The sequence below is a fragment of the Pan troglodytes genome, chromosome 17 (genome assembly GCF_028858775.2).
Source record: "Pan troglodytes isolate AG18354 chromosome 17, NHGRI_mPanTro3-v2.0_pri, whole genome shotgun sequence".
NCBI classification, from domain to species: Eukaryota; Metazoa; Chordata; class Mammalia; order Primates; family Hominidae; genus Pan; species Pan troglodytes.
The window spans coordinates 55,699,430-55,724,656 of record NC_072415.2 but is presented as its reverse complement, the minus strand read 5'-3'; the positions used below and the strand labels follow the sequence as shown (position 1 = coordinate 55,724,656).

Below are 25,227 nucleotides of genomic sequence, written 5' to 3'. Positions count from 1 at the left end.
CCATGTGTTTGTGTGGCATTTAGTTATAGAGTGATATGGTTTGGCAGTGTCCCCACCCAAATGTCATCTTGAATTGTAGCTACCATGATTCCCATGTGTTGTGGGAGGGAGCCAGTGGGAGATAATTGAATCATGGGGGCGGTTTCCCTCATACTGTTCTCGTGGTGGTGAATGAGTCTCATGAGATCTGGTGGTTTGATAAGGGGTTTCCCGTATTGCTTGGCTCTCATTCTCTCTCTTGCCTGCTGCCATGTAAGACATGCCTTTCATCTTCCACCATGATTGTGAGGCCTCCCCAGCCACATGGAACTATGAGTCTGTTAAACCTCTTTTTCTTTGTAAATTACCCAGTCTCGGATATGTCTTTATCAGCAGTGTGAAAATGAGCTAATACATACAGTTAAGCATATGTCATCCAGTTTTGTTTTTTTTTTATAATAGATTTTATTTTTTGTTTAACAGACTTTATTTTTTAGAGCAGTTTTAGGTTTACAGCAAAATTAAGTGGAAAGTACAAGAATTCCTTTATACCTTCTGCCCCCACACATGCACAAGCCTTCCCCACCTTGGACATTCCACACCAGGGTGATACATTTGTTATAATTGATGAACCTACATTAAGGCATCATTATCAATGAAAGTCCATGATTTACATTAGTTTTCTCTCTTGGTAAACACATTCGGTGGGTTTTGACAAATGACAAATAACATGTGCCCACCATTGTGGTATCATACAGAGCAGTTTCACTGCCTTAAAAATCCTCTGCGCTCTGCCTGTTCATCTCTCCCTCCCCTCAACCCCTGATCCTTTTACTATCTCCATAGTGTTACCTTCTCTAGAATGTCCTATGGTTGGAATCATAGCATTTTCAGATTAACTTCTTTCACTTAGTAATAGACATTGAAGTCTCTTTATGCCTTTTCATGGCTGGATAGTTCATTTCATTTTGTCTGGCTGTACCTTATTTGTATTTCTGATTTATCTTTTATATATCTTATCTTACCTTGAAGAGGTGTAAACTCTTCATAGAATAACAGAAATGTTATTCTTTGCTTCTTTTTGCTCCCTACAAAACTAGGGTAATGCCATATTCTCAGTGTGTGTTTGATAAATAGTGGTTCAATGAGTAACACATGAAATCCTAGTAGTACTCAATTATTTTTTTGAAAGGCAGACTTCTAGCTGCTTTTTACCATCCAGAATATATTGATTACTGAGAAAAAGATTTGAGCACCAAATTATAATCATAAAGGCTATATATTTAATTTCTTTTTTTTTTTTCCTTTGAGACTGAGTCTCACTCTGTTGCCCAGGCTGGAGTGCAGTGGCAGGATCTTGGCTCACTGCAACCTCTGCCTCCCGGGTTCAGGTGATTCTCCTGCCTCAGTCTCCCGAGTAGCTGGGACTACAGGTGCCCGCCACCACGCCCGGCTAATTTTTGTATTTTTAGTAGAGACGTGGTTTCACCATATTGGCCAGGCAGGTTTTGAACTCCTGACCTTGTGATCCGCCTGCCTTGGCCTCCCAAAGTGCTGGGATTACAGGCATGAGCCACCATGCCCAGCCATATTTAATTTCTTAGTATAGGGGAAAGCACCCCAAGGCTCTCTTGCCCCTTTATATGAATAAAATAAGAAAGTGGCATAGGACAGAAGGGTTCACAGACATCAAGACTTGGTAGCTGGGTTCAAAGAAAGGAAACAGGAGAGCTTTGCAAGGTAGGATGAAGAAGTCTTGCAGCTTTTTAGTGAGGTTATCTGATCCACTAGCTCCTTCTATGGATGAGAAAAGTGGGGACCTGAAAATGAAAAGAATTTATCTGACGTCACAGAATTTGTGTCTTGGCTGGAACTATCAGCTCAGTCTATCCTAAGACATCCTTCTGGATATCTTCTACATACTTACCCAACTTTATCTAAACAAAACTGTCTTTTATCCATATTTAAACGAATGTTATCATTAACCTCTGTCTTAAAGGTTGTTAAAAATGTGCATTCCTGTTCCATGCCGGGTTGTGGAATTGAGGGTACAAGCATGTTAGAAATGAGAGTTGTCTGGTACAATGTGTTGATGCTCATTGGCTTTTTTTTTTTGGACAAGGAGTCTCACTCTGTTGCCCAGGTTGGAGTGCGGTGGTGCAATCTTGGCTCACTGCAACCTCTGCCTCCCTGGTTCAAGCAGTTCTCCCACCTCAGCCTCCCGAGTAGCTGGGATTACAGGTGCCTGCCACCACACCTGGCTAATTTTTGTATTTTTGGTAGAGACAGAGTTTCACCATGTTGGCCAGGTTAGTCTCGAACTCCTGACCTAAAGTGATCTGCCTGCCTTGGCCTCCCAAAGTGCCGGGATTGCAAGCGTGAGCCACTGCACACAGCCTCGTTGGCCATTTTTTAAAAGATTTGTGTTGAGAAACACCATCAGGTTTCTGTTCTTACTGTGTGTGGCTCTCTCTTCTTTGACTGCATTCCATTAGCATGGAACCAGAAAGTCTGAAACCACTTGTTTTAGACTAAATGTCCCTTATATAGTCATTAGCCCTTGAAGGCATTAATGGAATTGATACTTGTGAGGATAATATTGAGTAATAATCCAGGTCTCAGAAAAGCGTGAGATTTATTTTAGAATGACTTACATGAATGACAGTTAATGGACTAGTTTCATTGCATCAAGGGTTAATTAAGTTTTAGTCATTTGGAACATTTCCACCGTTTCTAAAATTAAAAAATTAATGTTATTTTTGATTAACAAATCATAATTATATACATTGATGGGTACAGTGTGATTTACAGTGTGGCGTGATTAAATCAAGATAATTAAGATATCCATCACCTTGCTTACCTTTCATTGTTTATGATGAGACATTTAAAGTTTGTTCTCTTCTGATTTCGAAATACGTAATGCATTGTTGTGGACGGTAGTCACCCTGCTGTACAATAGATCCCGAAACCTATTCCTCCTGCCCTCTGAAACTTTGTGCCCTTTTGATCAGCAACTCCTCATTCCCTCCCTTTTCCCCTGACACCCCACAGCCTCTGGTAACTGTCATTCTATTCTCTACTTCAATGAGTTCAACTTACTAGATTCCACATATGAGTAAGAGCATGTGGCATTTGTCTTTCTGTGCCTTGTTTTCTTCACTTAGCATGAGTCCTCCAGATTGATTCATATTGTTGCAAATGACAGGATTTCCTCCTCTTCTAAGGCAGACTGGTATTCCATTGTGTATATACACCACATTTAGAAAAATCCATTCATCTTTTGAAGGACACTTAGGTTGTTTCCATATCTTGGCTATTGTGAATAATGCTGCAGTGAACATGGGAGTGTGGTTATCCCTTCAACCTATCGATTTCCTTTCTTTTGGATATATACCCAGAAGTGAGATTACTGGATCATATGGTAGTCTATTTTTAGTTTTTTGACGAACCTCCATGCCTTTTTCCATAATGGTTGTACTAATTTACACTCCCACCAACAGTGTTTAAGAGTTTCTTTCTCTCCAGATCCTCTCTAACACTTGTTATCGTTCATCTTTTCGATAACAGCTATCCTAACAGCTGTGCACTGATATATTGTTGTGGTTTTAGTTTGCATTTCTCTAATGATCAGTGACGCTGAGCATTTCTTCATGCACCTATTGACCATTTGTATGTCTTCTTTTAAAAAATGGAACATTTCCTTTTGAGGGATTTTGGATTTCTCCTGAGTGCCAAATGAATGAAGCACTAAATGTGTAAAACTGAATACATACTGAGGGCAACAAGCTGTAGGAGTGTATTTCAGTTAAAAAGCCATACATTTAGAAAATTTAAAGAAAAGCTGATTATTTCCCACATAGCATCTGCTCATTCCAGTTACCCGAGTGGGTAATTAAAGTACCATTCTTTATTACTAATCTGCCAGTAGTCCCCTTAACCACTCTCCCTACATGAAAATCTTTGAAATTGGGTCAATCATGAGAACCTTAGATTTTAGACTTTTAGTTCAAATTTGCTTTTTTTTTTTTTTTTTAAAGATAAACCAAAGGTCTTCAGCTCTATTTTCTTTTCACATTCTAGATAAGCTGTTGCCAGGTGATGCAGGAGCCCTTTGGTTGCACCTGATGCATTATTGTGAAGCATGTACAGCACCCAAAATGCCAGAGTTCATTCTGTACGCTTTCCATAGCACATACCGGAAACTGCCATGGAAGGACCTGCACCCTGACCAGATGCTCATGGAGGCCTTCTTCAAAGTAAGCCCTTCATTCCCGGCATCGCAGCCTAGAGACATCTGGCTTCTAGGGAGCAGCCTGGTCACTGTGGTTGTTAGGCATAGTGGCAGTGTGTGCTAGCGTGGACCGTGAATACATTCTGTGTTGCCTCGGTGGTGCCTGTGGAAAACAGTGTCTTGTGGAAGTCATTTTATTGTGCTAAAACATCTACAGGACCATTTTTAAAACCCAGAGAAAGATTTTATCTATAATATGTCAGTCATCCCCTAGACTTTGTCACGTGTGAGTACGTAGTTTAATGCCTCCGTTATGCTTAATCTTGGTTGTTATTGATGTGTTTGTGTCATTACAGTTTGTGTCAACAACTGCTTATCGTTAAATGTTCTATTAAAGAAAATGTAAATTGGTACTGAAGCTATTAGTTTCTTTTAGCAGTTATGCAAGTGAATAATTTGATTATAGGAGATAAAATGCATTGTGACAACCGATGATGCATCATAATCGTGTGCAGACCTGAAATGACTTAAAAAAAGAGAGTGCATGCGAGTCTTTGCAGTAGAAGCAATGGTTACAAAACCAGAAAACAGAGAGTGTAGTGTAACTTACATACTAGTCAGGAATTTGGAGCTGTTATTGTTTTTCTTCTTCTTTTTTTTTTAATTACACTCTTGTCTTAGGTTTTTATGGTAGTTTCAGTTCATTTGTTCATAGTCTCATCAGTTAGTTTGTGTTTACTCTTACTGTCACATTTATTGTTGAGACACCTTAAGTGCTTTGATACAGATCTACAGTTATTTATGAAGGTTAGCAAAATATACTTAACTTTTTTAGTGCCCTTAATGGAACCCCATCTGTGCTGCTCTTGTCAGCCACTCAGTAGCTGAAATGCAAGAAAAGCTGAGGGCAGTTGTTCTAGAGAAATCCAAGGCTTAAGAATGATTTTATAGCTAGATTTAGTATATGAGACAGGCATTAAGTAAATATTTATCACCATTATGAACATACTAGAGAAAGGTGGTTTAAAGAACTATAAGATGGAGTTTAAAAAAGGATGACCTTAACTATAAGACAGATTAGATAGTAGCACAGCCTGTTAAGGGATGCTGTAGACTCTGTCTCTAGGAGTTTTATTCTAATGGCAGATGACCCTGACCACCCCAGAAGCTGGGGATCTTTTAATTCTTTGTGTCTTGTTGGCATAATAAACTATATTTTTTTGGTGGGGTTGAGGGTGAGGATAGAGAACAGATTATAATGGACAATGAAGAATCATTTTCTAAAAGGAAGAGAATTAGTAGTTAGCATAATATAATAACAGTAATGAGAAGAAATGAATCATCACCAAATTCCATTGATCATGATTTTATAAATAGACTAGAGCTTTTAATCTTCATTTTGAAAGGAAAAATTCATGAGTAGCCATGTTTTATTTTAAACAAATTAGAAGTATTTAAATAGCTTGTAAGAGATCTTTGAGGTTTCTTATATACTTTATAGTACATCTGTTCCTCATTCTCTAATTTTTTTTTTTTTTTGAGACGGAGTCTTGCTCTGTCACCCAGGCTGGAGTGCAGTGGCACGATCTTGGCTCACTGCAAGCTCCTCCTTCCAGGTTCTCGCCATTCTCCTGCCTCAGCCTCCCAAGTAGCTGGGACTACAGGTGCCCACCACCATGCCCAGCTAATTTTTTGTATTTTTAGTAGAGATGAGGTTTCACCATGTTAGCCAGGATGGTCTCAATCTCCTGATCTTGTGATCCGCCTGCCTTGGCCTCCCAAAGTGCTGGGATTACAGCTGTGAGCCACCGCACCCGGCCTCTCATATTTTAAATAGAATTTAAACATGCAGTCATCAAAAATTGTAAAGACTAATAATACAGAGACATTGTTATAATACAGCATTACATTAAAAAGGGAATATAGGCCGGGCGCGGTGGCTCACGCCTGTAATCCCAGCACTTTGGGAGGCTGAGGTGGACAGATCACCTGAGGCTGGGGGTTCAAGACCAGCCTGACCAACATGGAGAAACCCGGACTCTACTAAAAATAAAATAAAAAATAAGCAATAAAATAATAAAATAAAAAATTAGCTGGGCATGGTGGCAGGCACCTGTAATCCCAGCTACTCAGGAGGCTGAGACAGGAGAATTGCTTGAAGCCAGGAGGCGGAGGTTGCGTTGAGCCAAGATCGTGCCATTGCATTCCAATCTGGGTAACAAGAGTGAAACTCCATCTCAAAAAAAAAAAAAAAAGGAAAAAGGAAAAAGGCAATATAAATAATATACACTGGTGTAGTGGATCTCAAAGTAGTGTGGTCCCTGGGACAGCAGCATCAGCATTACCTGGGAACTTACACATTCTGGCTCCCAACCCATACCTGCAAAATTAAAAGCTCTAGGGGTAGGCCCAGCAGTCTGTTTTAATACACCTTCCATTTAGTTCTGATGCACACTTAAGTTTGGGAACTACTGACTAGTAAATTTCAACTTTGCCCTGTCCTGGCACACCTGAGGATTCTGATACACTCCCTGCAGCTCCAGTGACTTACTGTGGCAGCGATTCTCCACCCAGGTTGGGGTTAGGGAAGGTCATTCCTCGCTTATTAAGAATGATTGGAATAAATGCTGAAATCTGAACAGACAAACTAAAATATACACACATACACTGTGGAAGGAAAGATATTACAAATATTAAGTCTAAATCTCTAGGAGGTGGGATTCTAAGTGATATAATCTGGGGAAAAAGTGTTTTTTAAAAACATAATTATGAAACAATTTACATACATTTGCCAGATACATAGATAGCACAAGGCAACACAATGATTTTAATTCATTTTCTTTTAGGTGGAACGAGGAAGCCCCAAGAGCTGTTTCTTATTTTTGGGGTCTGTACTCTGTGAAGTCAACTGGGTTAGTGTGCTCTCTGATGCCTGGAATTCCAGTCCCCACCCAGAAACCCGCAGCATGATTGTCTGCCTCCTTTTCATGATGATTTTATTGGCAAAGGAAGTTCAACTGGTAGACCAAACAGTAAGTTTGGGAAGCTTATGGCAAAAATTCGGCAAGGCTGCTTAGATCTTTGCTTTCTACTAGGTCGTAGTTTTTCATTTGTTTTTCCAGTGCCCCTATCAGTGTGAACAGATGCTTGGCATATGAGATGTACCTTTAACCAGATGCCTGATTTTCTTGGATAGCTCATTATCTGATTCTAAATTATGCAAAGAACCACACTGAGTTAGAATGTATTAATCAACTTTATTTTGTATCTCATTAATATCTACTTCAATCTCTTGTATGCTTCTTGAAGTCAATTTTGGCATGTCCCACCAGAACAGAGAGTTCTTTTGAAAGAAAAGAACCTGGGTTCCAGATACTCAATACATCTTAATATGAATGTGTTTTTGCCAAAACTTTGGTTATTTCTTTCACTAGTACTCCTAACTCGAGTAGATACTTACTTGATATCATAACTGTTCTGTGCTTACCATAGGCCATCTTAGTAGTTATTCCACAGACTAGTTAGCAACACATATTTCTGGAAAAATTGGGGCTGTGGAACTAAAGGAATATGTGTTTTATTTTTAGGATTCACCTTTACTTAGTCTCCTTGGACAGACAAGCTCACTTTCATGGCATCTTGTGGATATTGTGTCGTACCAGAGTGTGCTAAGTTATTTCAGCAGCCATTACCCGCCGTCCATCATCCTGGCAAAAGAATCTTATGCTGAATTAATCATGAAGCTCCTAAAAGTGTCTGCGGGCCTTTCTATTCCTACTGACAGCCAGAAGCATCTTGTAAGTTGAGAGGTAGTTTAAAAGGCAGGGACTGTTCTTGGAGATTGGTAGTAGCATAAGTGCTACAAAGGACAGTCTTGAAGCTAGGAAGTGCTCAGCAGAGGAAGTCGGAGGATGTGTATTATCATATACTCATCTTTTGGCCTTGTAGATCTTTTGGGTTGAATTCTCCCTTTGGGTGAACCTTTACTTACTAGCAATGTCACATGTCGATGAAAGGTCAAAAGGATTGAGGGCTGCCAGCAAGCTGCTGGTTTCATGATCTGAATGTCATTGGCAGCAGAATAGCAGGGAGGGAGGAAGGTTGGTAATATGAACTTAGGCTTGACAGGGCAAGTCCCTCAGTTTTCTCATCTGATTAGAAATAGTACCTTGCAAAGGCTGGGTGCGGTGGCTCACGCCTGTAATCCCAGCACTTTAGGAGGCCAAGGTGGGCGGATCCCCAGAGGTCAGGAGTTCGAGACCAGCCTGGCCAACATGGTGAAAGCCCATCTCTACTAAAAATACAAAAATTAGCCGGGCATGGTGGCAGGTGCCTATAGTCCCAGCTACTCGGGAGGCTGAGGTAGGAGAATCGCTTGAACCCAGGAGGAGGATGCAGTGAGCCGAGATCGTACCACTGCACTCCAGCCTGGGCAACAGAGTGAGACTCCATCTCAAAAAAAAAAAAAAAAAAAGAAATAGTACTTTGTCTCAAAGTGGTGTTTCGAGGATTGAATTCGATAATGAACATAAAAGTTTTTGGAAAAGTTTCTGGCAAGTAGTTAGTGTTTGGTTAATGTTGTTATTCTTGTAGTAAAAAAGGAAGAGTATTCTGCCACAATTTGGGAAAACATGGGCCCTGGTCAAAGTGTTACCATAGATTTGCCTTTCACTAGGCCCCTTGGGCCACGTGGGACTAAGTCTTCATGTGGCTTCCTGTTCTGTCCCCTCTACTCCCTACCCAAGCATTCATTGCAGTGCCATGCTCCCAGGAAATATGCAGTTAACACTCCTTGCTTGGATTCATTTGAATGATTTTTTTTTTTTTGGTTAGGATGCCGTTCCAAAATGCCAAGCTTTTACTCATCAGATGGTTCAATTCCTCAGCACCCTGGAACAAAATGGAAAAATCACCTTAGCAGTCCTAGAACAGGAAATGTCTAAGCTCTTAGACGATATCATTGTCTTTAACCCGCCCGGTAAGTGACCAGTCGGAAGTCCTGCATTCATTCAGTCAATGCATTCCTGCTGCGCGTAAGGCACTGTGAGATCAGGAGGATGTTCAGGACACTGGCACTCCTCTTTCCAGAGAAGCAATGGTCAGAGAGGTGTTTGGACACCAGGGACTCAGCAGTGGGGAAGGATTGACACTGGCAGATGCTGTTGGGTGGTGGGCGAGACCGACCTTTAAGCTGGACAATGGGATCTAATGATTAGGAGATACCAGAGACCTTTCAGTGAGCAGCATTTCTAGGGATTTTGGCTTTTAACTGGGAGGGCACTTCAGAATCACCTGTAGACTTATCAAGAAACTGTCTGGAGAACCTTCTGCTCCCAGCAGTTTGGTGGACTAGACATACTGCCTGCCTCTCCTGCTGAAGATAACTGGGTGCTGGATGAAATGTTTTTAAGAAACTGGAAATTAAATTTATTAGTGGAGTGGCAAAAAGGTAAGGGAACCTCAGAGGCCAGAACCTAAGTGAAAGGAGAAACCCATAAAGGTAGGTGGAGTTCTGAGGCTGCTGTCACCCTGAAGAATTTTGCTGAATATGTTTGGATATTAGGGGGAGGTGGTAAAGCCCAGGGCCTGCCTAAGATGGGAGCCTAAAAGGAAGTCCAATGCATAATCCACAGGGTGACATTTTTACTGTAAAGATAAGCTAGAAGTAAACCTCCTCTTGTGAGAGGAAGGCAAAGACAGTTACCTGTTTTGGCCTCGTTGTTAGGTTAAATGTTTATGCAGGAAAAGAGATATCTGTTTTGAGAATTGATAACAAGCTGACCCTCATGTGGTTTTGAAGCAAGAATTCAGACTACCTAGATTGTTAAAAACAGCAGTAATAACAACAACCTCAATCTAAGAATTTAGAGTAGTTCTGGGTTGGCAGTGCCACCAGCATCTGGCAAAAAGCAAGAAACCCATCTTTAACTCATGCCTCAAAGTTCCAAGAAACTCACAGTAAAAAAAGTCACAAAACACACAAGGAAACAAGGTACCATGAGCAAAGTAATAGAAAACAACAGCAGCGTCAGAAATGAAAAGATTGAAGATAGTGGAATAATTAGTACAGTAAGCAAAAAAGTTATTTTTATTATATGCTGAAATAGGAGAGGATTGAAGATATCAGTAAGAAGCAAGGGATTGTAGAAATATGCAGATTTGAGAGATTTATATAATTTAGAAATGAAAAATATAAAGATTATAATAAAGTTAATGGATAAGTTCAACAGTAGATTAAACCCATCTGAAGAGAAAATTGGTAAACTGGAAAATAAAACTGAAGAAAATACTCAGATTGCAGCACAGAGGAACAGAGAAGGAACGTAAAAGTGAGCTGGGCATGGAGGCGGAGGCAGGAGGATTGCTTATGCCCAGGAGTTCGAGGCCACAGTGTGCAATGATTGTGTCTGAATAGCCACTGCACTCCAGTCTGGGCAAAATAGTGAGACCCCATCTCTAAAACAAAAAGAATGTGAAAGTGAGGTTGAAAGGCATAGAGGATAGGCTGAGAAGGTTTAATATACATCCTATTATCCAAGTAGAATTCCAGAAGGAGAGGAGATACTTAACTGGGGAGAAGCAATATCTGAAGAGATAGCAAGGCTGAAAATTTTCAGGGCTGATGAAGACAGCAATCCTCAAATTCAGTAAACCCAGCAAATCCCAAGTAGGATATATGGAAAGAAATTCAAACCTGTATACACTATAGTGAACCTGCAGAAGCACCAGTGGCAAAATTAAAAAACAAAACAAAACCCTTTACATCCAGGAAGGAAAGGCAGATTACCTACCAAGGAGCAACATTTAGACTGACAGCTGACTTCTTAGTATCAATAAAAGAATCTGTAAGACAGTGGGATAATAACTTCAATGTGCTATGAGAAAATGACTCATAACCTAGAATTGTAAGCTAAGAAAAGCCACCCTTTAATGATGAAGACGAGGTAAAGAACCATACTTTCATTGAGCCCTGAGAGTGTTTGTCCCAGTAGGTGTCACTAAAGAAAATACTAAAGCGTGCTAGGAAGGAGGTTGAGTTAAAAGTGTTCTAAGGTTCTACTGCTGTTTAGTGGTCAAGAGATTAACTTTATACCTTGATTAAAGTATGAATATTAACAATTTTAAGAAATTAACCAAAAGAATAGAAATTAAAATGTACAATTTCCAAGTCAGTAGAGGGAGATAAAAAGGAATGGCCAAAGTATGTTCAGTCCAAAGAAGGCAAGAAAGGAAGCATGGAGAAAGTGAGAAAAATAACCAAAATAAGATGATAAAATTCAAATGTATTGGTAAAGGGACTAATGCTTAAGTTAAAAGACAAAGATTGTTAAGGTAGGTTAATAACCAAAAACATCTAGCTTTAAGCTGTTGATAAGAAATACATCAAAAGCCTAAGGATATAGAAAGCTTTCCACAAGATGATTATGTCAGGCAAATATTAAAATAGAAAGCTGGCATAGCTATATTAATATCAGATAAATAGATCTGTAAGGCAGAAAACTTTGTAAAAGCCAGATGTTCATCTCTGTGTATTTCTGCCCTGAAGTTGCATGACAAAGAAAAAAAAATCAGTAACTAAATAGAACTAGAGGGAAAAACACTGTGGAAATTAAGAAGCAAACTTTTAAATAACTGATGGCCAAAGGAACAATCATAATAGAAATTTAAAATACTTAGAACTGAATAATAAAATACAGTGCATCAAAATTTGTGGGATGCAGCTAACATGGGACTTATTATTTTAGCCTGTTCTCACACTGCTATAAAGAAAAACCCAACACTGGGTGATTTATAAGGAAAACAGGTTTAATTGGCTTATGGTTCTGGAGGCTGTACAGGAAGCATGGTGCTGCCATCTGCTCGGCTTCTGGAGAGGCCTCAGGAAACTTACAATCACGGCAGAACGCAGAGTGAGAGTAACACTCCACATGGCCAGAGAAGGAGCAAGAGAGAGAATGAGCGAGGGGGAGATGTTGCACACTTTTAAACTACCACATCTCTGAGAACTCTAGTATGAGAACAGCACCAAGAGGATGGTGCTAAACCATTCATGAAGGACCCACCCCCATATTCAGCCACCTCACACTAAACTCTGCTCCAACATTGGGGACTACGGTTCAACATGAGATTTGGTGGGGACACAGATCCAAACCATACCCCTTACTTTCAGGGCCTTAAGTGCTCATCATAGACTTTTTTAAAAGGTAAAAATTAAAAAGATAAGCATTAAACAGTTATTTAAAAAGATGGCAAAATTACAGTCAAAGACAGTAGAGGGGAGGAAATAATAAAGAGAAAATAAATAGGAAGAAACTAAGAATGAAGAACAATGAAACTGGTAAATGTGTGGGTAAATCTAAATGAAATCTGACTGTATAAGAGAGTAATAATAGAAATGGTTTGTTGGGCTATGGCAACAGTGGAGAAATGAAGTTAGAATGTTCCAAAGCCATTACATCATCTGGGAACCAATTAACATTAGACTTCAAAAAATCAGGAATGCATGTTTTCATTTATAGGATAACCACTGTCAGAATTTTAAGAGAGGATTTAGTTTTCAAGCTAAAACAGGGAAAAAGTAGAATAATAATCTAAAAGAAGCAAAAGAGAGAAAAAGAAATGTAGAATAGGAGGGACAAATAGGATACATATAGGAAGACAGTAGATTTAGACCCAGCTACATCAGTAATTAATTATAATAACTGTGAATGACTAAGATTGTCATACCAGATAAAACAAGGAAGAAAAAGACAACTTAGTAGAAAAAAATGGACAAGACCCTTGAAATGACATTCTGCAAAAGAAAATATACTGATCACCAATAAACATGAAACGGTGCTAAATGTTGTTAATGATCATACCTGTTTCATGTAGATATTGTAAGTATTGAGTGAGATAATATCTAAAATTTTAGCATCAGCCTGGCAAGTCGGCCACATTCAATAAATCTTATGGAAAAGAACTATCAGCAAGCAATGCTGGAGAAACTGTTCTAGAGTTGGTCAGATATGATTGAACCAGGAAGGTTGAATAATAGCTGGCCAGGGAAAGGGGAGAAGGGTGTTCTGGAAAGATCTTCATCGGAAGAGTGATAGGATCAGATATGGTATTTAGGAAAAGATTTGAGAGCCCTGTTGATATGAACAGGAATGGGAGAGACTAGGGTCTGTTGTAGTAATCTATTCCTATTAGTCATAATTAAGAGATAAAATTTAAATTGCTATTCAGTTGAAATTCAGAGATGAGCCTTTATTTCCAAGAATATTTGTACCCATAGAAATACATGAAGAAATAGACAGATATACTGTTACTATCTCTCTCAAACTTATTTTTTAAGTCCTTGCTTGATAGTAAGTAGGTCGTACAGAAAGATTAAGTGAGGGTTTATTTAACCCTGCATAAGTAGATGAATTTGTTTTGATAGATGCGATGAATAAGATCTCTCAACTTTTCCTTCCTATTGACATAAATACTGAATCCTTGTGGTGTGAAAGCTACAGTTCTACTCCTTTAGAAAAAATGTACCCAGCTTGAGGAGAGCTAGAAGAGTTGGCAAAAATTATTCCAGTTAACTCTCAGTAAAATATATTTTCTGTTTTTGAATGTGAAGATTTGCAGTTCTCTTGTAAAATGAATTTGTTCTTTTTCTTGAATTCCTCTCTCTTTACCTCCAATTTTTTTTGAAAAATTACCAGTTGGTTTACTTTCCTTATTTAAAAAACAAAGAAATAAAAGAGCTGCTGTTAGGACGCTTTACAAAGGTTTTTCCTTACATTTATATTTAGTTTTAAGTAATAACCTTTAATATGTGTAAATCACCCTAGAATATTGACAGCGGCGGCAGTGACAGTGGGTACTTTTGCTACTTGGTTTACTGAATGACTGGTGAGATCTACGTATTTGGTTTTCCATGAGCAAAGGTTGGAAAATAAAGACTGACTAGGCATGTTCTGATAAGTTACTCTTTCACACCAGCTTCAGATTTGTCTATTTATTAAGTATTGCTCTGCTATGCTGCTGTACCCAGGGAACTCACAGTAGTTCCTGCTTTTACTCTTAGTAACCGTGTGCCGCATACTATCTGTACAAACTCAACACCATCCAGAGCCTTCCTTCCGGTCCCTTGCAGTCAGCTACTAGCACTGTAAAATCTGCCTGGAGAACAGCTAAGATTGAAGCACTGTTATTCTCCTGATCACATGGATAGTACCTTTCTGGCAGCCATTCTTGAGTGTGTCTATATTCCTTTCAGACATGGACAGCCAGACCCGCCACATGGCCCTCAGCAGTCTCTTTATGGAAGTCCTGATGATGATGAACAACGCGACTATTCCAACAGCAGAGTTTCTTCGGGGCAGTATCCGGACCTGGATTGGCCAAAAAATGCATGGGCTGGTGGTGCTGCCCCTTTTAACAGCAGCCTGCCAGAGCCTGGCGTCTGTCCGCCACATGGCCGAGACTACAGAAGCCTGCATCACTGCCTACTTCAAAGAAAGTAAGAGGAGGTCATCTTACGCTCCATTGTATTGGTCTTTTCCAGAAAGATGAAAGCATTGTCATCAGGAGATATCTTTCCAGACTCTTCCCAGTGAGGGATTTGCCATTCTAATTTTCTGCTCTACAAATGTTGTGGATGTTTCTGAATATACGTATTTTTCATAAAGATCTGCAGTTAGCATGAGAACCTGTGGCCATGTCTGTTGGTACAATCACATTTCAAGGGAGAAAAGCTCTAATCCACTTCACGTTAGTTTTGGAGGGTCAGACCAACCAGTTATGATATGCAAATTGTGTTGTGTCACAGGCCAAGTCATAGTCCTCAGAACAAATGCTATATACCAGGATCTATATAATCATGGTCCATGAGGTTAATTTTCCCTGTTTTTGTCACTTTTGGTAAAAGGAGTTTTCATAGAAGTTTTTAAAATTGCTGCTTATCAGACCTTTTAAAGCATTATGAAGGGCTCATTCATTGTCACCCCTCCTTTTTAAAAATCTGTTTTACTTTCTACCTCTAAACTGTCAGACTCTGGAAGCGGCTTAGTCTGATTAAGAATTGCTGAGAACAGCAATTCTTAACTCTGATATCCAGATAACACATCACACTGCAGTCAGTGGGAGAGAAGCAGGAGTGAGAAGGAGGGTATCGGAGCAAGGATCCAGAAAGTGCCCACAACCTGCCATCTGCCCTGTCCTGACCACCTATGAACAGCACATGCCCACCCATGGAGGTGGTGTGCATGTCACCATGCCACCCCACCCTCACTCCCCCGAAGAGTGGAGAACCATTAGGATAACACTGCTATTCCAAACTCATGTGTGTTACTAAAAATCAAACAGTTTCAATACATGAGTTAAACTAAGCTTTGATAAGTAAAACTACTCACAGATTGAGTGATAACAGTTTCCCGTCGGAAAGCATAAGTGTTCATATGTTCTTAAAAAGGGTATTAAAGTTAAAATTCTTAACTGACCAGGACAGGCAGTGTCTACATGTGGTTTTAAGGATCATAATGTGATAGAAAGGTGATTTATACGTATGCAGCCCTGAATTCTGATTTCTTAAACCTTTCTGGTGGCTACGCTGGGGACAGGCATCTGGCCTGAGGGCTATCCAGTCTGAGCCCTGAGGTATATTTGACTTTTGTAGCCTCCAAGGTCACTGTAAGAAAGGTTGTCTTGACATGAAGCTTATTATCTCATAGGTTGCTATGTCAAAAAAAAAATCATGAAGCTTAAAGTGAAAATATTTGCTAGAGTTGTCAAGTAATTGGATTCTTGCCTATATCTTGATGTCTCTTCCTCATGTTCTTAGGCCCTCTCAATCAGAATTCAGGATGGGGACCCATTCTGGTATCCCTTCAGGTTCCCGAGCTCACCATGGAAGAGTTCCTGCAGGAGTGCCTCACTCTGGGCAGTTACTTGACTCTTTACGTCTACCTGCTTCAGTGTTTAAACAGCGAACAGACTTTAAGGAATGAAATGAAAGTGCTGCTCATCTTAAGCAAGTGGCTGGAACAGGTGTACCCAAGGTACATTGGCCCTCAGGCTGTTACATCAAACTTGCTGTATTTGGTTAACTTGGAATTTAGAGCTTAAGTCTAGCTTTAAGTACACAGAACCAAGTGGTGCATAAAAAATAAGGTTTTAAGGTATGGTGACAGTTGTTTTGGAAATATTCTTAATTAATGGGCTAATCTTCTGAGCAGATTTTTTGTTTCCTAAAACTGGCACTTTGAAACACCAAGCATCAGTTTCCTTACCAGTTAAGTGGAGATAGTAACCCCTACCTGATAGGGCTGTCATGAGGATGAAGTGAAAGAACACAAAGTTCATCACAGTGGCGTGTAGTAGGTGTTCCACAGATGGCGGGGGTTATAATCCCATGGCTCTATTAACATCAGCCGTTAGCTTATGCTTTTGAAGTACTGACTGTCTCCTATCCTTAAAACTCTGGTGTGGACTTGCAGTTAAATGGGAGTGGGAAAAATTTACTTCTAATTTTATTTTCCTCCGGTGCCTCCCCTAGCTCCGTGGAGGAAGAGGCAAAGCTGTTTTTGTGGTGGCACCAAGTCCTTCAGCTCTCCCTCATTCAGACAGAGCAGAATGACTCCGTCCTGACAGAATCTGTCATTCGAATTCTGCTCTTGGTTCAGAGCAGGCAGAACCTCGTGGCTGAGGAGAGACTCAGCTCTGGGATCTTGGGGGCAATTGGGTTTGGCCGGAAGTCGCCTTTGTCTAACAGGTAAGGAAGCGCCTTTCTAACACTGTTGTTCTAAATAGGCCTCAGCCATCTGTACCTACTTACAGGTTGTGATATACTTCAGTAGGTTTTTCGACTTAGGATCTAGGTTCTCCAGAAAGATTAATGGAAAAAAAAAAAAAAAGAAAAAAAAAGAAACAGAGCCTGATTACATCTTTACATTCTAAAAAGCATTTTTATTTTTTCTTACCTTTAAAAAAAAGTTTCAGTTCAAACAGTATTTTTAATAGTATCTCCTGTTGTGTTTGGGCTTTGTAACCTAACTGCACTACTGATTTCTTTTTGGTTTTGAGCTAGTCATGGACGGTATGCGAGCATAGTTTAAAAGCCAAGTCAGCTGGGCACTTGAGGCATTCAGGGAAATCCAGAACCTGTGAAGGACTCAGTCTAGTGAACTGTAAAGTCGTCAAGCTGGGTTAAGATCTGTTGGTGGCCAGGCGCGGTGGCTCACACTTGTAATCCCAGCACTTTGGGAGGCCAAGGCAGGCAGATCACTTGAGGTCAGGAGTTCGAGACCAGCCTGGCCAACATGGTGAAACCCCGTTTCTACCAAAAAATACAGAAATTAGCCGGGCATGGTGATACATGCCTGTAGTCCCAGCTACTCTGGAGGCTGAGGTGGGAGAATCGCTTGAACCCGGGAGACAGAGGTTGCAGTGAGCTGAAATTATGCCACTGCACTCCAGCCTAGGTGACAGAGTCAGACCCTGTCTAAAAATAAATAAATAAATAAATAAATAAATAAATAAACACAAATACAAAAATTAGCTGGGTGTGGTGGCAAGCACCTGTAGTCCCAGCTGCTCAGGAGGCTGAGGCAGGAGAATTGCTTAAACCCAGGAGGCAGAGGTTGCAGTCAGCCGAGATCACACCATTGCACTCCAGCCTGGCCAACAGAGCAAGACTCCGTCTCAAAAAAAAAAGAAAAAATGAATAAAAGGCCTGTTGGTAAGAAGGATAAGTAATGAGAAGCAAGTCTGGATTTTTGTTGCAAAAAATCCCAAGGCATGAAAGAATTTGCCATTAGCTCCTGTTTTCTCTCATAATACTTACTTACATCATGGTTTCCTTTTCAAGCCCTTGTCAGTGTTGAAAAGAGTTTGCAAACTTGATGATGTCAGCATTCTTGTGGAATAGCCCATTGTGATGTTGTAACTTTGGGACTCACTCATTCCAAACCAGTTAACGTCATGTTTTTTTGTTTGCAGTGGAAGATAGCAGGACTGAGAGATTTTGTTTTACTTAAATTTGGCTTGTGTCTTTTATGCTTTTTAATTGTGGTAAAATACACATAACTTAAAACTTTCCATGGTAACCATTTTTATATGCACAATTCAGTGACATTTAGAACATTGACAGTGTTGTTGTAGCCATCACCACAATCTAGCTTCAGAACATTTTCATCACTCCAAAAGGAAGCCCTACACTCATTAAGTAGTCACCTCCATTCCCTTTAATCCCCGTGTCTCTAGCAACCACTAATTGACATTATGACTTTATGTATTGAATCCTATTTTGGACATTTCATATAAATGGAGTCATATAATGTGTGGCCCCTTATGTTGGACTTTTTTCACTTAACATAAAGTTTTCAAGGTTTATTTATGTTGTAGCATGTATCCATACTTCATTTGTTTTTATGGCTGAATAATATTCCTTTGTATTCCACATTTTGTTTATCCATTCATTAGCTGATGGACATTTGGATTGTTTCAACCTTTTGGCTATTGCAGATAATGCTGCTATGAGCATTTGTGTACCAGTTTTTGTTAGAACATCTGTTTTTAGTTTTTTGTGTATACCTAGGAGCAGAATTGCTGGGTCCTATGGTAACTCTATGCTTCACTTGTTGAGGAACTGCCAAACTCTTTTCCCTAGTGCTTGCACCATTTACATTCCCACCAGCAATGTGCAAGGGTTCCAGTTACTCCACATCTTTGCCAACACTTTCATTCTTGAATCTGAATTATACATATATTGTTTGGATGGTGATAATGGATAAAACTTCTTCTTGATCATATTTAAGATTTTCCTGAGAAGGTCAACAACACAGTAGATCTGGAAATGTGTTCATCTTGTTATGTCATAGAAAATATGGTGTTTATTTCAAAATGCTTACTTTAATAGCCATTTACTTCTTCTGACCTCTCCCTAATGCCTAAGGTTCCGAGTGGTTGCCCGAAGCATGGCTGCCTTCCTTTCAGTTCAGGTTCCTATGGAAGATCAGATCCGTTTGAGGCCTGGCTCTGAATTACATCTGACCCCCAAAGCTCAGCAGGTCAGTATATACAATGAAGGGTTAGAAGTTTGCCTGCACATCTTCCCTAGGAGGCAGGGAGGTGGCAGCCGTAGCCTGTGCGCGTCATGACATGATGCTCTGTGGTGGTAGCACAGTGTTCCCTTTCATGTGCCCTACTTACGGGAAAATGGTTTCACGTGCCAACCTCCAAATTTTTGTAGGCAGTTGTCTAGATCGCTGCTACTGTCATTGTAGAAAAGTAAAGCCAAACGAAAAGTCTGTCTAGCATTAAATTTGGTTCTGATAAGTGTGAATATGCACTTATCTACCACATGCTTGGGCTGGGGCAGGGGCTGGAGCTGGGGACTGGGATCTCGCACACAAGATGTGGCTACAGTTGGGATGGATGGAAATTAGCTGAGCTTTAGCTTGGAACTGAGAAAGTAGTTCCTGTTTTGTGAGTCTGAAGGCTGACTATTGTTGGCTGATGCTAGAATAACCTAACATGGACAGAATGGTAGGTAGAAATTACAGCTTCTTCTAAAAACATGGAAGGCCACATTCCTATAACCTATGGACATGCTGGCCAGGTACAAAGGTGCACAGTAAAAAATGATGATCAGCATTCGTGAGTACTCCCTCTGTGCCAGGTACTATTATAAGTTTTAACTCGACCAATATTAATGAGTTAAAGCTTTAACTCATTTAATCCTCATAGCAATGCTATAGCACAGAAACGATTTTATTTTTTAAGACAGGGTTTTATTCTGTTGCCCAGGCAGGAGTGCAATGGTGTGATCATATCTCACTGCAGCCTTGAACTCCTGTGCTCAAGCAATCCTCCCACCTCAGCCTCCCAAGTAGTTAGGACTACAGGCATGCATTGCCACTCCTGGCTAATTAAAAATTTTTTTTGTAGAGACTGGGTCTCGCTTTGTTGCTGAGGTTGGTCTCAAACTCCTGGCTTCAAGCATTCCTCTTAGCCTCAGCCTCCCAAGTGTTGGTATTACAGGCATGAGCCACTGCATCCAGCTGGGAACTATTATTATCCTGGTTTTTTGGATGAGGAAAGAGAGAGAGAGAGAAAGGCTAAGTAATTTGTCCCAAGTTACACACCTAGTAAGTGTTGGGGCTGGAAGTCACACTGGCCAGTCTGGCTCCAGGCCTCTCCCATTCCCTGCTCTGCAGGGCTGTCTCTGTAAGTGCTCAGAGCTTGAACACCTTAGCTCCTCTGCTGGGGCAACTTTGTCATGTCTAAGCCAGCCACATGCAATGTCAGATCTTGGTTATTAAGAGCAAGGATCAGACAGAATAATTAGCAGATTAGCAGGTTCTCCACAGGGATCTGGGCTTATAAAATAGCTGATAGTTGTCACTCATTGCCTAGACAGCTGCTGTTTGAATCGCCTGTTGTCTTACATGAAACATCCCAGTGGGCAGATGAATATCCTGAGGGCAGGTTGTGAAGTCAGTGAGATGCAGGGTGTATTTGAGAAGACTACGTCTCCTGTGGCCACCAGTACCTGCAGCATCAGTTTCTTGCTTTAGCTGGGGCCCTGGGCTGCCCAGGCCTGGCCTCTTTGCCTTCATTTCTTTAGACTTAAAGTGATGACTCCCTGTATGTCCCATACATACTTGTCATCAGGATTTTCAGATTCGAAGAAAGTTGTCTTTTTAGAAAATGATTATCGTTAGGTAAACTGTCAAAGTAGACTATTTGGGGGACTAAATTTAAAGAAGGAAAGGAGAGGGAGAGAGACAGAGAGACACTGTGGTTCATGGGAATGTCTGTCCCAGTTGATTCCTATTCTTAAATTGAACTCTGTTTACATAGCTCTTAATTTGGTACCCAGATACCTTCAGTTTATTTTCAGCCCAAAGACTTCCATCTACAGCCCTCCTGGTAGTTAATTTCTAAAATTCTGGTTTATTTATCATCCTCAAAAAAATCCCCTCTCTTATGGTTTTTGAATCAAGCACATTCCATCTTTTAATACATATCTTCTAGTGCAGTGGTTTCTGTAAAAGGGACAAGGAGGGAGTGGGGCACTCCATGGTGGGGGATGTGCCCCAGTGAGGAGGGGAACACCATCAGAATCCTGGGGTGGATGAGCTTGTTAAGTTGGAAAACAAAACTCCTCACCCCAAAAATCAAGAGCCATTGTTGATTTTTTGTTTTCTCCATATACAGTCTCTTCCCCTTCTCTTCTCCTACTATGAAGAAAGGAATAATCAAAATTCTGGAGTCAATGCTTTTCTTGCCTTCCTCTGAAGAGAGGCATGGAAACAGTTTCTGCCATGATTTTGTGTCATTTGTCAGATGGATTCGGGAGGAACCTATGTACTTCATGCTTGTTGGCTGATTTAACAACCTTCTCACTTACTCTTGGCAGCACTTAGCAACTGGTTCCTCTAGAATTCCTTTCCGTTAGACAGTTTCATATAACATTATCTCATAACCTAGGAACATACCCAACAGCAGATTGAACAGATTTCACCTTAGCAAGATGAGGCTGGTGCCTGGGATTTCCGGTTGCGCCCTAGAACGGAAGGAGTGGACAATCTGTTGGGGAGGACCCCACAGGTGGGACTGGGGAGAACAAGGACAAGGCAGGCTTTAGAAATCGGTGTGGCAGGTGAGGCACCCAGCAACAAGAGCAGCCTGCCACAGCAGTGGCTCTTGGTAAGGCAAGGTTGGGAAATGGCACAGAACAGAAACAGGGAAGGCTGGGTGTGGGATGCTGCAAAGGCCACAGAGGCTTGGGCTGCTGGCCTCCTTCTGGTTGTGGTTAAGTTAATCAATGCCTGCCTTCCGGACTCCTGGCCTCAGTTCTGTAGGCCTCCTTCCCACAAGGCTCACAGTTGAAGTACACAGTAATAATGGGTGTGCTGTACCTCTGGCAGTCACATTATGTGCCTCTATGGAGTTAACCCTCTCATCTTCCGTGTCTTTTAGGCTCTGAATGCTCTTGAATCCATGGCATCAAGTAAGCAGTATGTTGAATACCAGGATCAAATATTGCAAGCCACCCAATTTATAAGGCATCCTGGCCATTGCCTTCAAGATGGGAAAAGCTTCTTGGCTCTTCTCGTTAACTGTCTGTATCCAGAAGTGCATTATTTGGACCACATACGATAGTTAACACTGAGGCTCTTGAAAAACCCATTGCTGTTTATGTTTACATTTAACTTTGCTGTTGCACAAGTAACTTTGCTCAATTTCACTGTAGAGCTCAGTTTGGCCAATGTGTAGTTGACTGAGATGCAAGTTGGGAGGCATTAGATATTAGATAATTTTGGGATGTGTGTGTGTGTGTGTGTTTTCTTAGCTCTTAAGACCTTCTGGGGACTCTTTAAGTTTTTATATTTATCCACAAGAGAAACTTACTAAGTTCCACTTGGGTACAGAGCCACTCACAGTTGCCGAATGTCCCAGTCATCTCACAAGACCTCCATATGGTGTTCTTTGTATGTTTCCACTTCTGTCTCTGTTTTATGTAAATGTTCCAGATCTGACAACCTTGGAAGTCATGCAGTACCCTTACTTTTAAACCCCACTTGTGTTCCTCCAAAGTAAAAAAGTCAATTTTGAAAAATTTCTGCATTTCTCAAATGTGGACAAATACAATAGTTTTAAAGTATTGTTTTTCTCAGAAGGGAGATAAAAATGCCGAGTTAGTTAAAGTGGGTCATGTGTAAAATACGACCACTTGATCGTGATTATAGTGGGCAGTAGAGATGATGACAAGTCCATTTCCATCCAGCCGTGTATCCTCATGGAGAAGCTGCCTGTCTGAATCAGGATGGCAAGCTGGCAGTCTGGGAGGAGCATGTTTTGCACAGATGTTTTGTTTGGTCCACTTGGTGAGGAGTGCAGACAGGGCTGCCTCTCTCTAGTCGGGAGAGTCTGTGCATTCCCTCGGGCCCTGACCCTAGCCTCATTCACATCACTTGCCCCTGTCGACACCTAAGTTTGCACCCTTTGATAGACACCATGTTCGATATCTGAAAGGCTCAGTGTCAGGAGACAGAGACTGAGGGAGACTGAAGACCTGATTCTCTGTTCCCTGCTTGTTTTTTAACTTCAAACTCAGATGAAGCCAATGGACCTGCTGAAACACTTGTCTGTGGAAACTGGGTCAGGTCAGGAGATCTACTGAAATTTGGCTTTTTTTCCATAGCCACGTGCCTTCTGTTGTTGACAGTTCATTCATTACCAAAGCCTGTGTGTAACTTTGCCTTGTTCTGTGGCCATCTTCTTGCTCATGTTATTTCTCCTGGGAATGAGCAGTTTGACTTCTGTTCCCACGTTCCTCATTCTATCAGCTCTAGATGGATTTTGCCTGCATAGCTGGCTTAATATGTCTTTGTGTATGGGTAGTTTGTAGCCTGAGAATATTTACCTAAAAATGTCTAAACAGCCACCAAGAATGTTTATAGGGGTATAGGAATATAGTTAACAGAGTGCTAATCTCTCCTCAAATGTCCTTTTGGAATGCTTCCCCCAAAATTGGGAAGTTGGTAGGAGCTTTTCTTTACTTTGAATTTTTTTACTTGGACAGAACGATTCTGCCTTAAAGACACGCTTTGCAGCTCTGATAAAGAACATCCCTGTTTAGTCTCTTGAGTTTTACAGGCCACAAAATGTCCATCTCAGAGGGATCTGTCTCAGCTTTTCTTATTTTTGCTTCTCTCTGTTTTCAAAATTAATCATCTTGTTCTCTGTATAAGAAAAATTGAGAAGCTGTGGACAATTTAATAGTCCGATCTGGCAACAGCGATTTTTGTTTGGAAATATTTTGTGTTTTCTTTGAGGAGGATATAATTACTGATATCCTAGGATGTGAAATTTTTGAGTGACAGTATGCACATTTTAAAGAAAATTATGATTAATCTGTATAATGTTTTTTGGTATGTAAAAATTATAAAAAATAAAATCATTTATCTTTGGTTGTAACTGTTTAAAAACCAAATTATAGGGATATCACACTATCTTGTAAAGTGTTTCAGCTGTTAAAGTTGCTGTAGGTTTTTATGCCTGATGTCTTTTAATTTATTTGACATTGAACTTCATTAATAATCAGAGATGGTCAGTGAAAGCGCTTCCTCTTTAACTCTTTCTTGCTTAACCTTGGAAGGTTGACTCAACTCCTAGGTTTCTATGGGAAACTCTGGGCTAGGAACATGCTATAAAGACACTGAGCTAGTTCAGACATGGCCATGCTGCTGTAGCCTCCTGGGAAAGAAGGGCGGCAGAGAGACCAGCCCGCCTGTTGGCTTGCAGGGGTAATGAGCCTTGGCTTGAAAAAATTGTTGGCCTCCAGAGAGCACGGGGCTGTGGTTTCAGAATCAGTGATGGGTGCCGCACATCAAGACTGGAATCAAGCAAGACCAAGGCCCTGTGGACTGAGCAGCGTGGAGGGCGAATGGCTGCAGGCTCCAGACTTCACCACAGGGTGGCCAACAGTGGCATCGGGACCAAATAAAGATGTCTAACAGCTTCCTGGGAGCAGGAGGAGGCAGGATTCTGGTTGCCATGAAAAACATCTCTCTCCCTCTCTATCACTCCCCATGCTGCAGTGCACAGGTGGGTTGCAGAGGCAGGCTGCATCCCAGAATCATGTTGTCCCACTGCCTATTAATAGAACAAGTGAAGGGCAGAATGCTGGAACACACCAGACATAGAGGGAGGGAGGTCCTGCCAGATGTGTCTACACAACTGTCTACATAGCATGACAGTAGCAGTGGATTCAGGACCCACCTGTACATGTTTCCAAAGCTCCTTCCTGCACACTCAGGACCTCAGCTCCAAGGCGTGACTCATTTCTTAGTCTCACCATCCTTTGTTGGCTCAGACATCGCATGCCTCTGCCCCACTGGGGTTGTGTGCCTGCGTCTCTCACTTCTTTGAGGTTGGGGAAAGCCTAGTCCAGAAAATGAAAATCCATAGACCAGCCTAACTTCCTTTCAACCAAGTGACAGCCTCCTGGTTCCTCTCAATTCATCATCAAAATC

At 40.9% G+C, this 25,227-nt stretch overlaps 1 protein-coding gene across 3 annotated transcripts in view; it reads left to right on the top strand.

Annotated features, from left to right (window-relative positions):
* EPG5 (ectopic P-granules 5 autophagy tethering factor) overlaps nt 1–24,169 on the top strand; it is a 116,738-nt gene extending 92,569 nt beyond the window's left edge. For all 3 annotated transcript variants that reach the window (XM_009433929.5, XM_512111.9, XM_016933616.4), the window contains 9 exons: nt 4,060–4,235; nt 7,057–7,242; nt 7,798–8,007; nt 9,044–9,188; nt 14,463–14,705; nt 16,026–16,242; nt 16,740–16,955; nt 19,137–19,251; nt 22,169–24,169. In XM_009433929.5, coding sequence (XP_009432204.2) covers nt 4,060–4,235; nt 7,057–7,242; nt 7,798–8,007; nt 9,044–9,188; nt 14,463–14,705; nt 16,026–16,242; nt 16,740–16,955; nt 19,137–19,251; nt 22,169–22,351 — 1,691 coding nt within the window. In that variant the 3' untranslated portion in view covers nt 22,352–24,169. The remainder of the gene's footprint in view (nt 1–4,059; nt 4,236–7,056; nt 7,243–7,797; nt 8,008–9,043; nt 9,189–14,462; nt 14,706–16,025; nt 16,243–16,739; nt 16,956–19,136; nt 19,252–22,168) is intronic.
* Nucleotides 24,170–25,227: the final 1,058 nt, after the last annotated feature.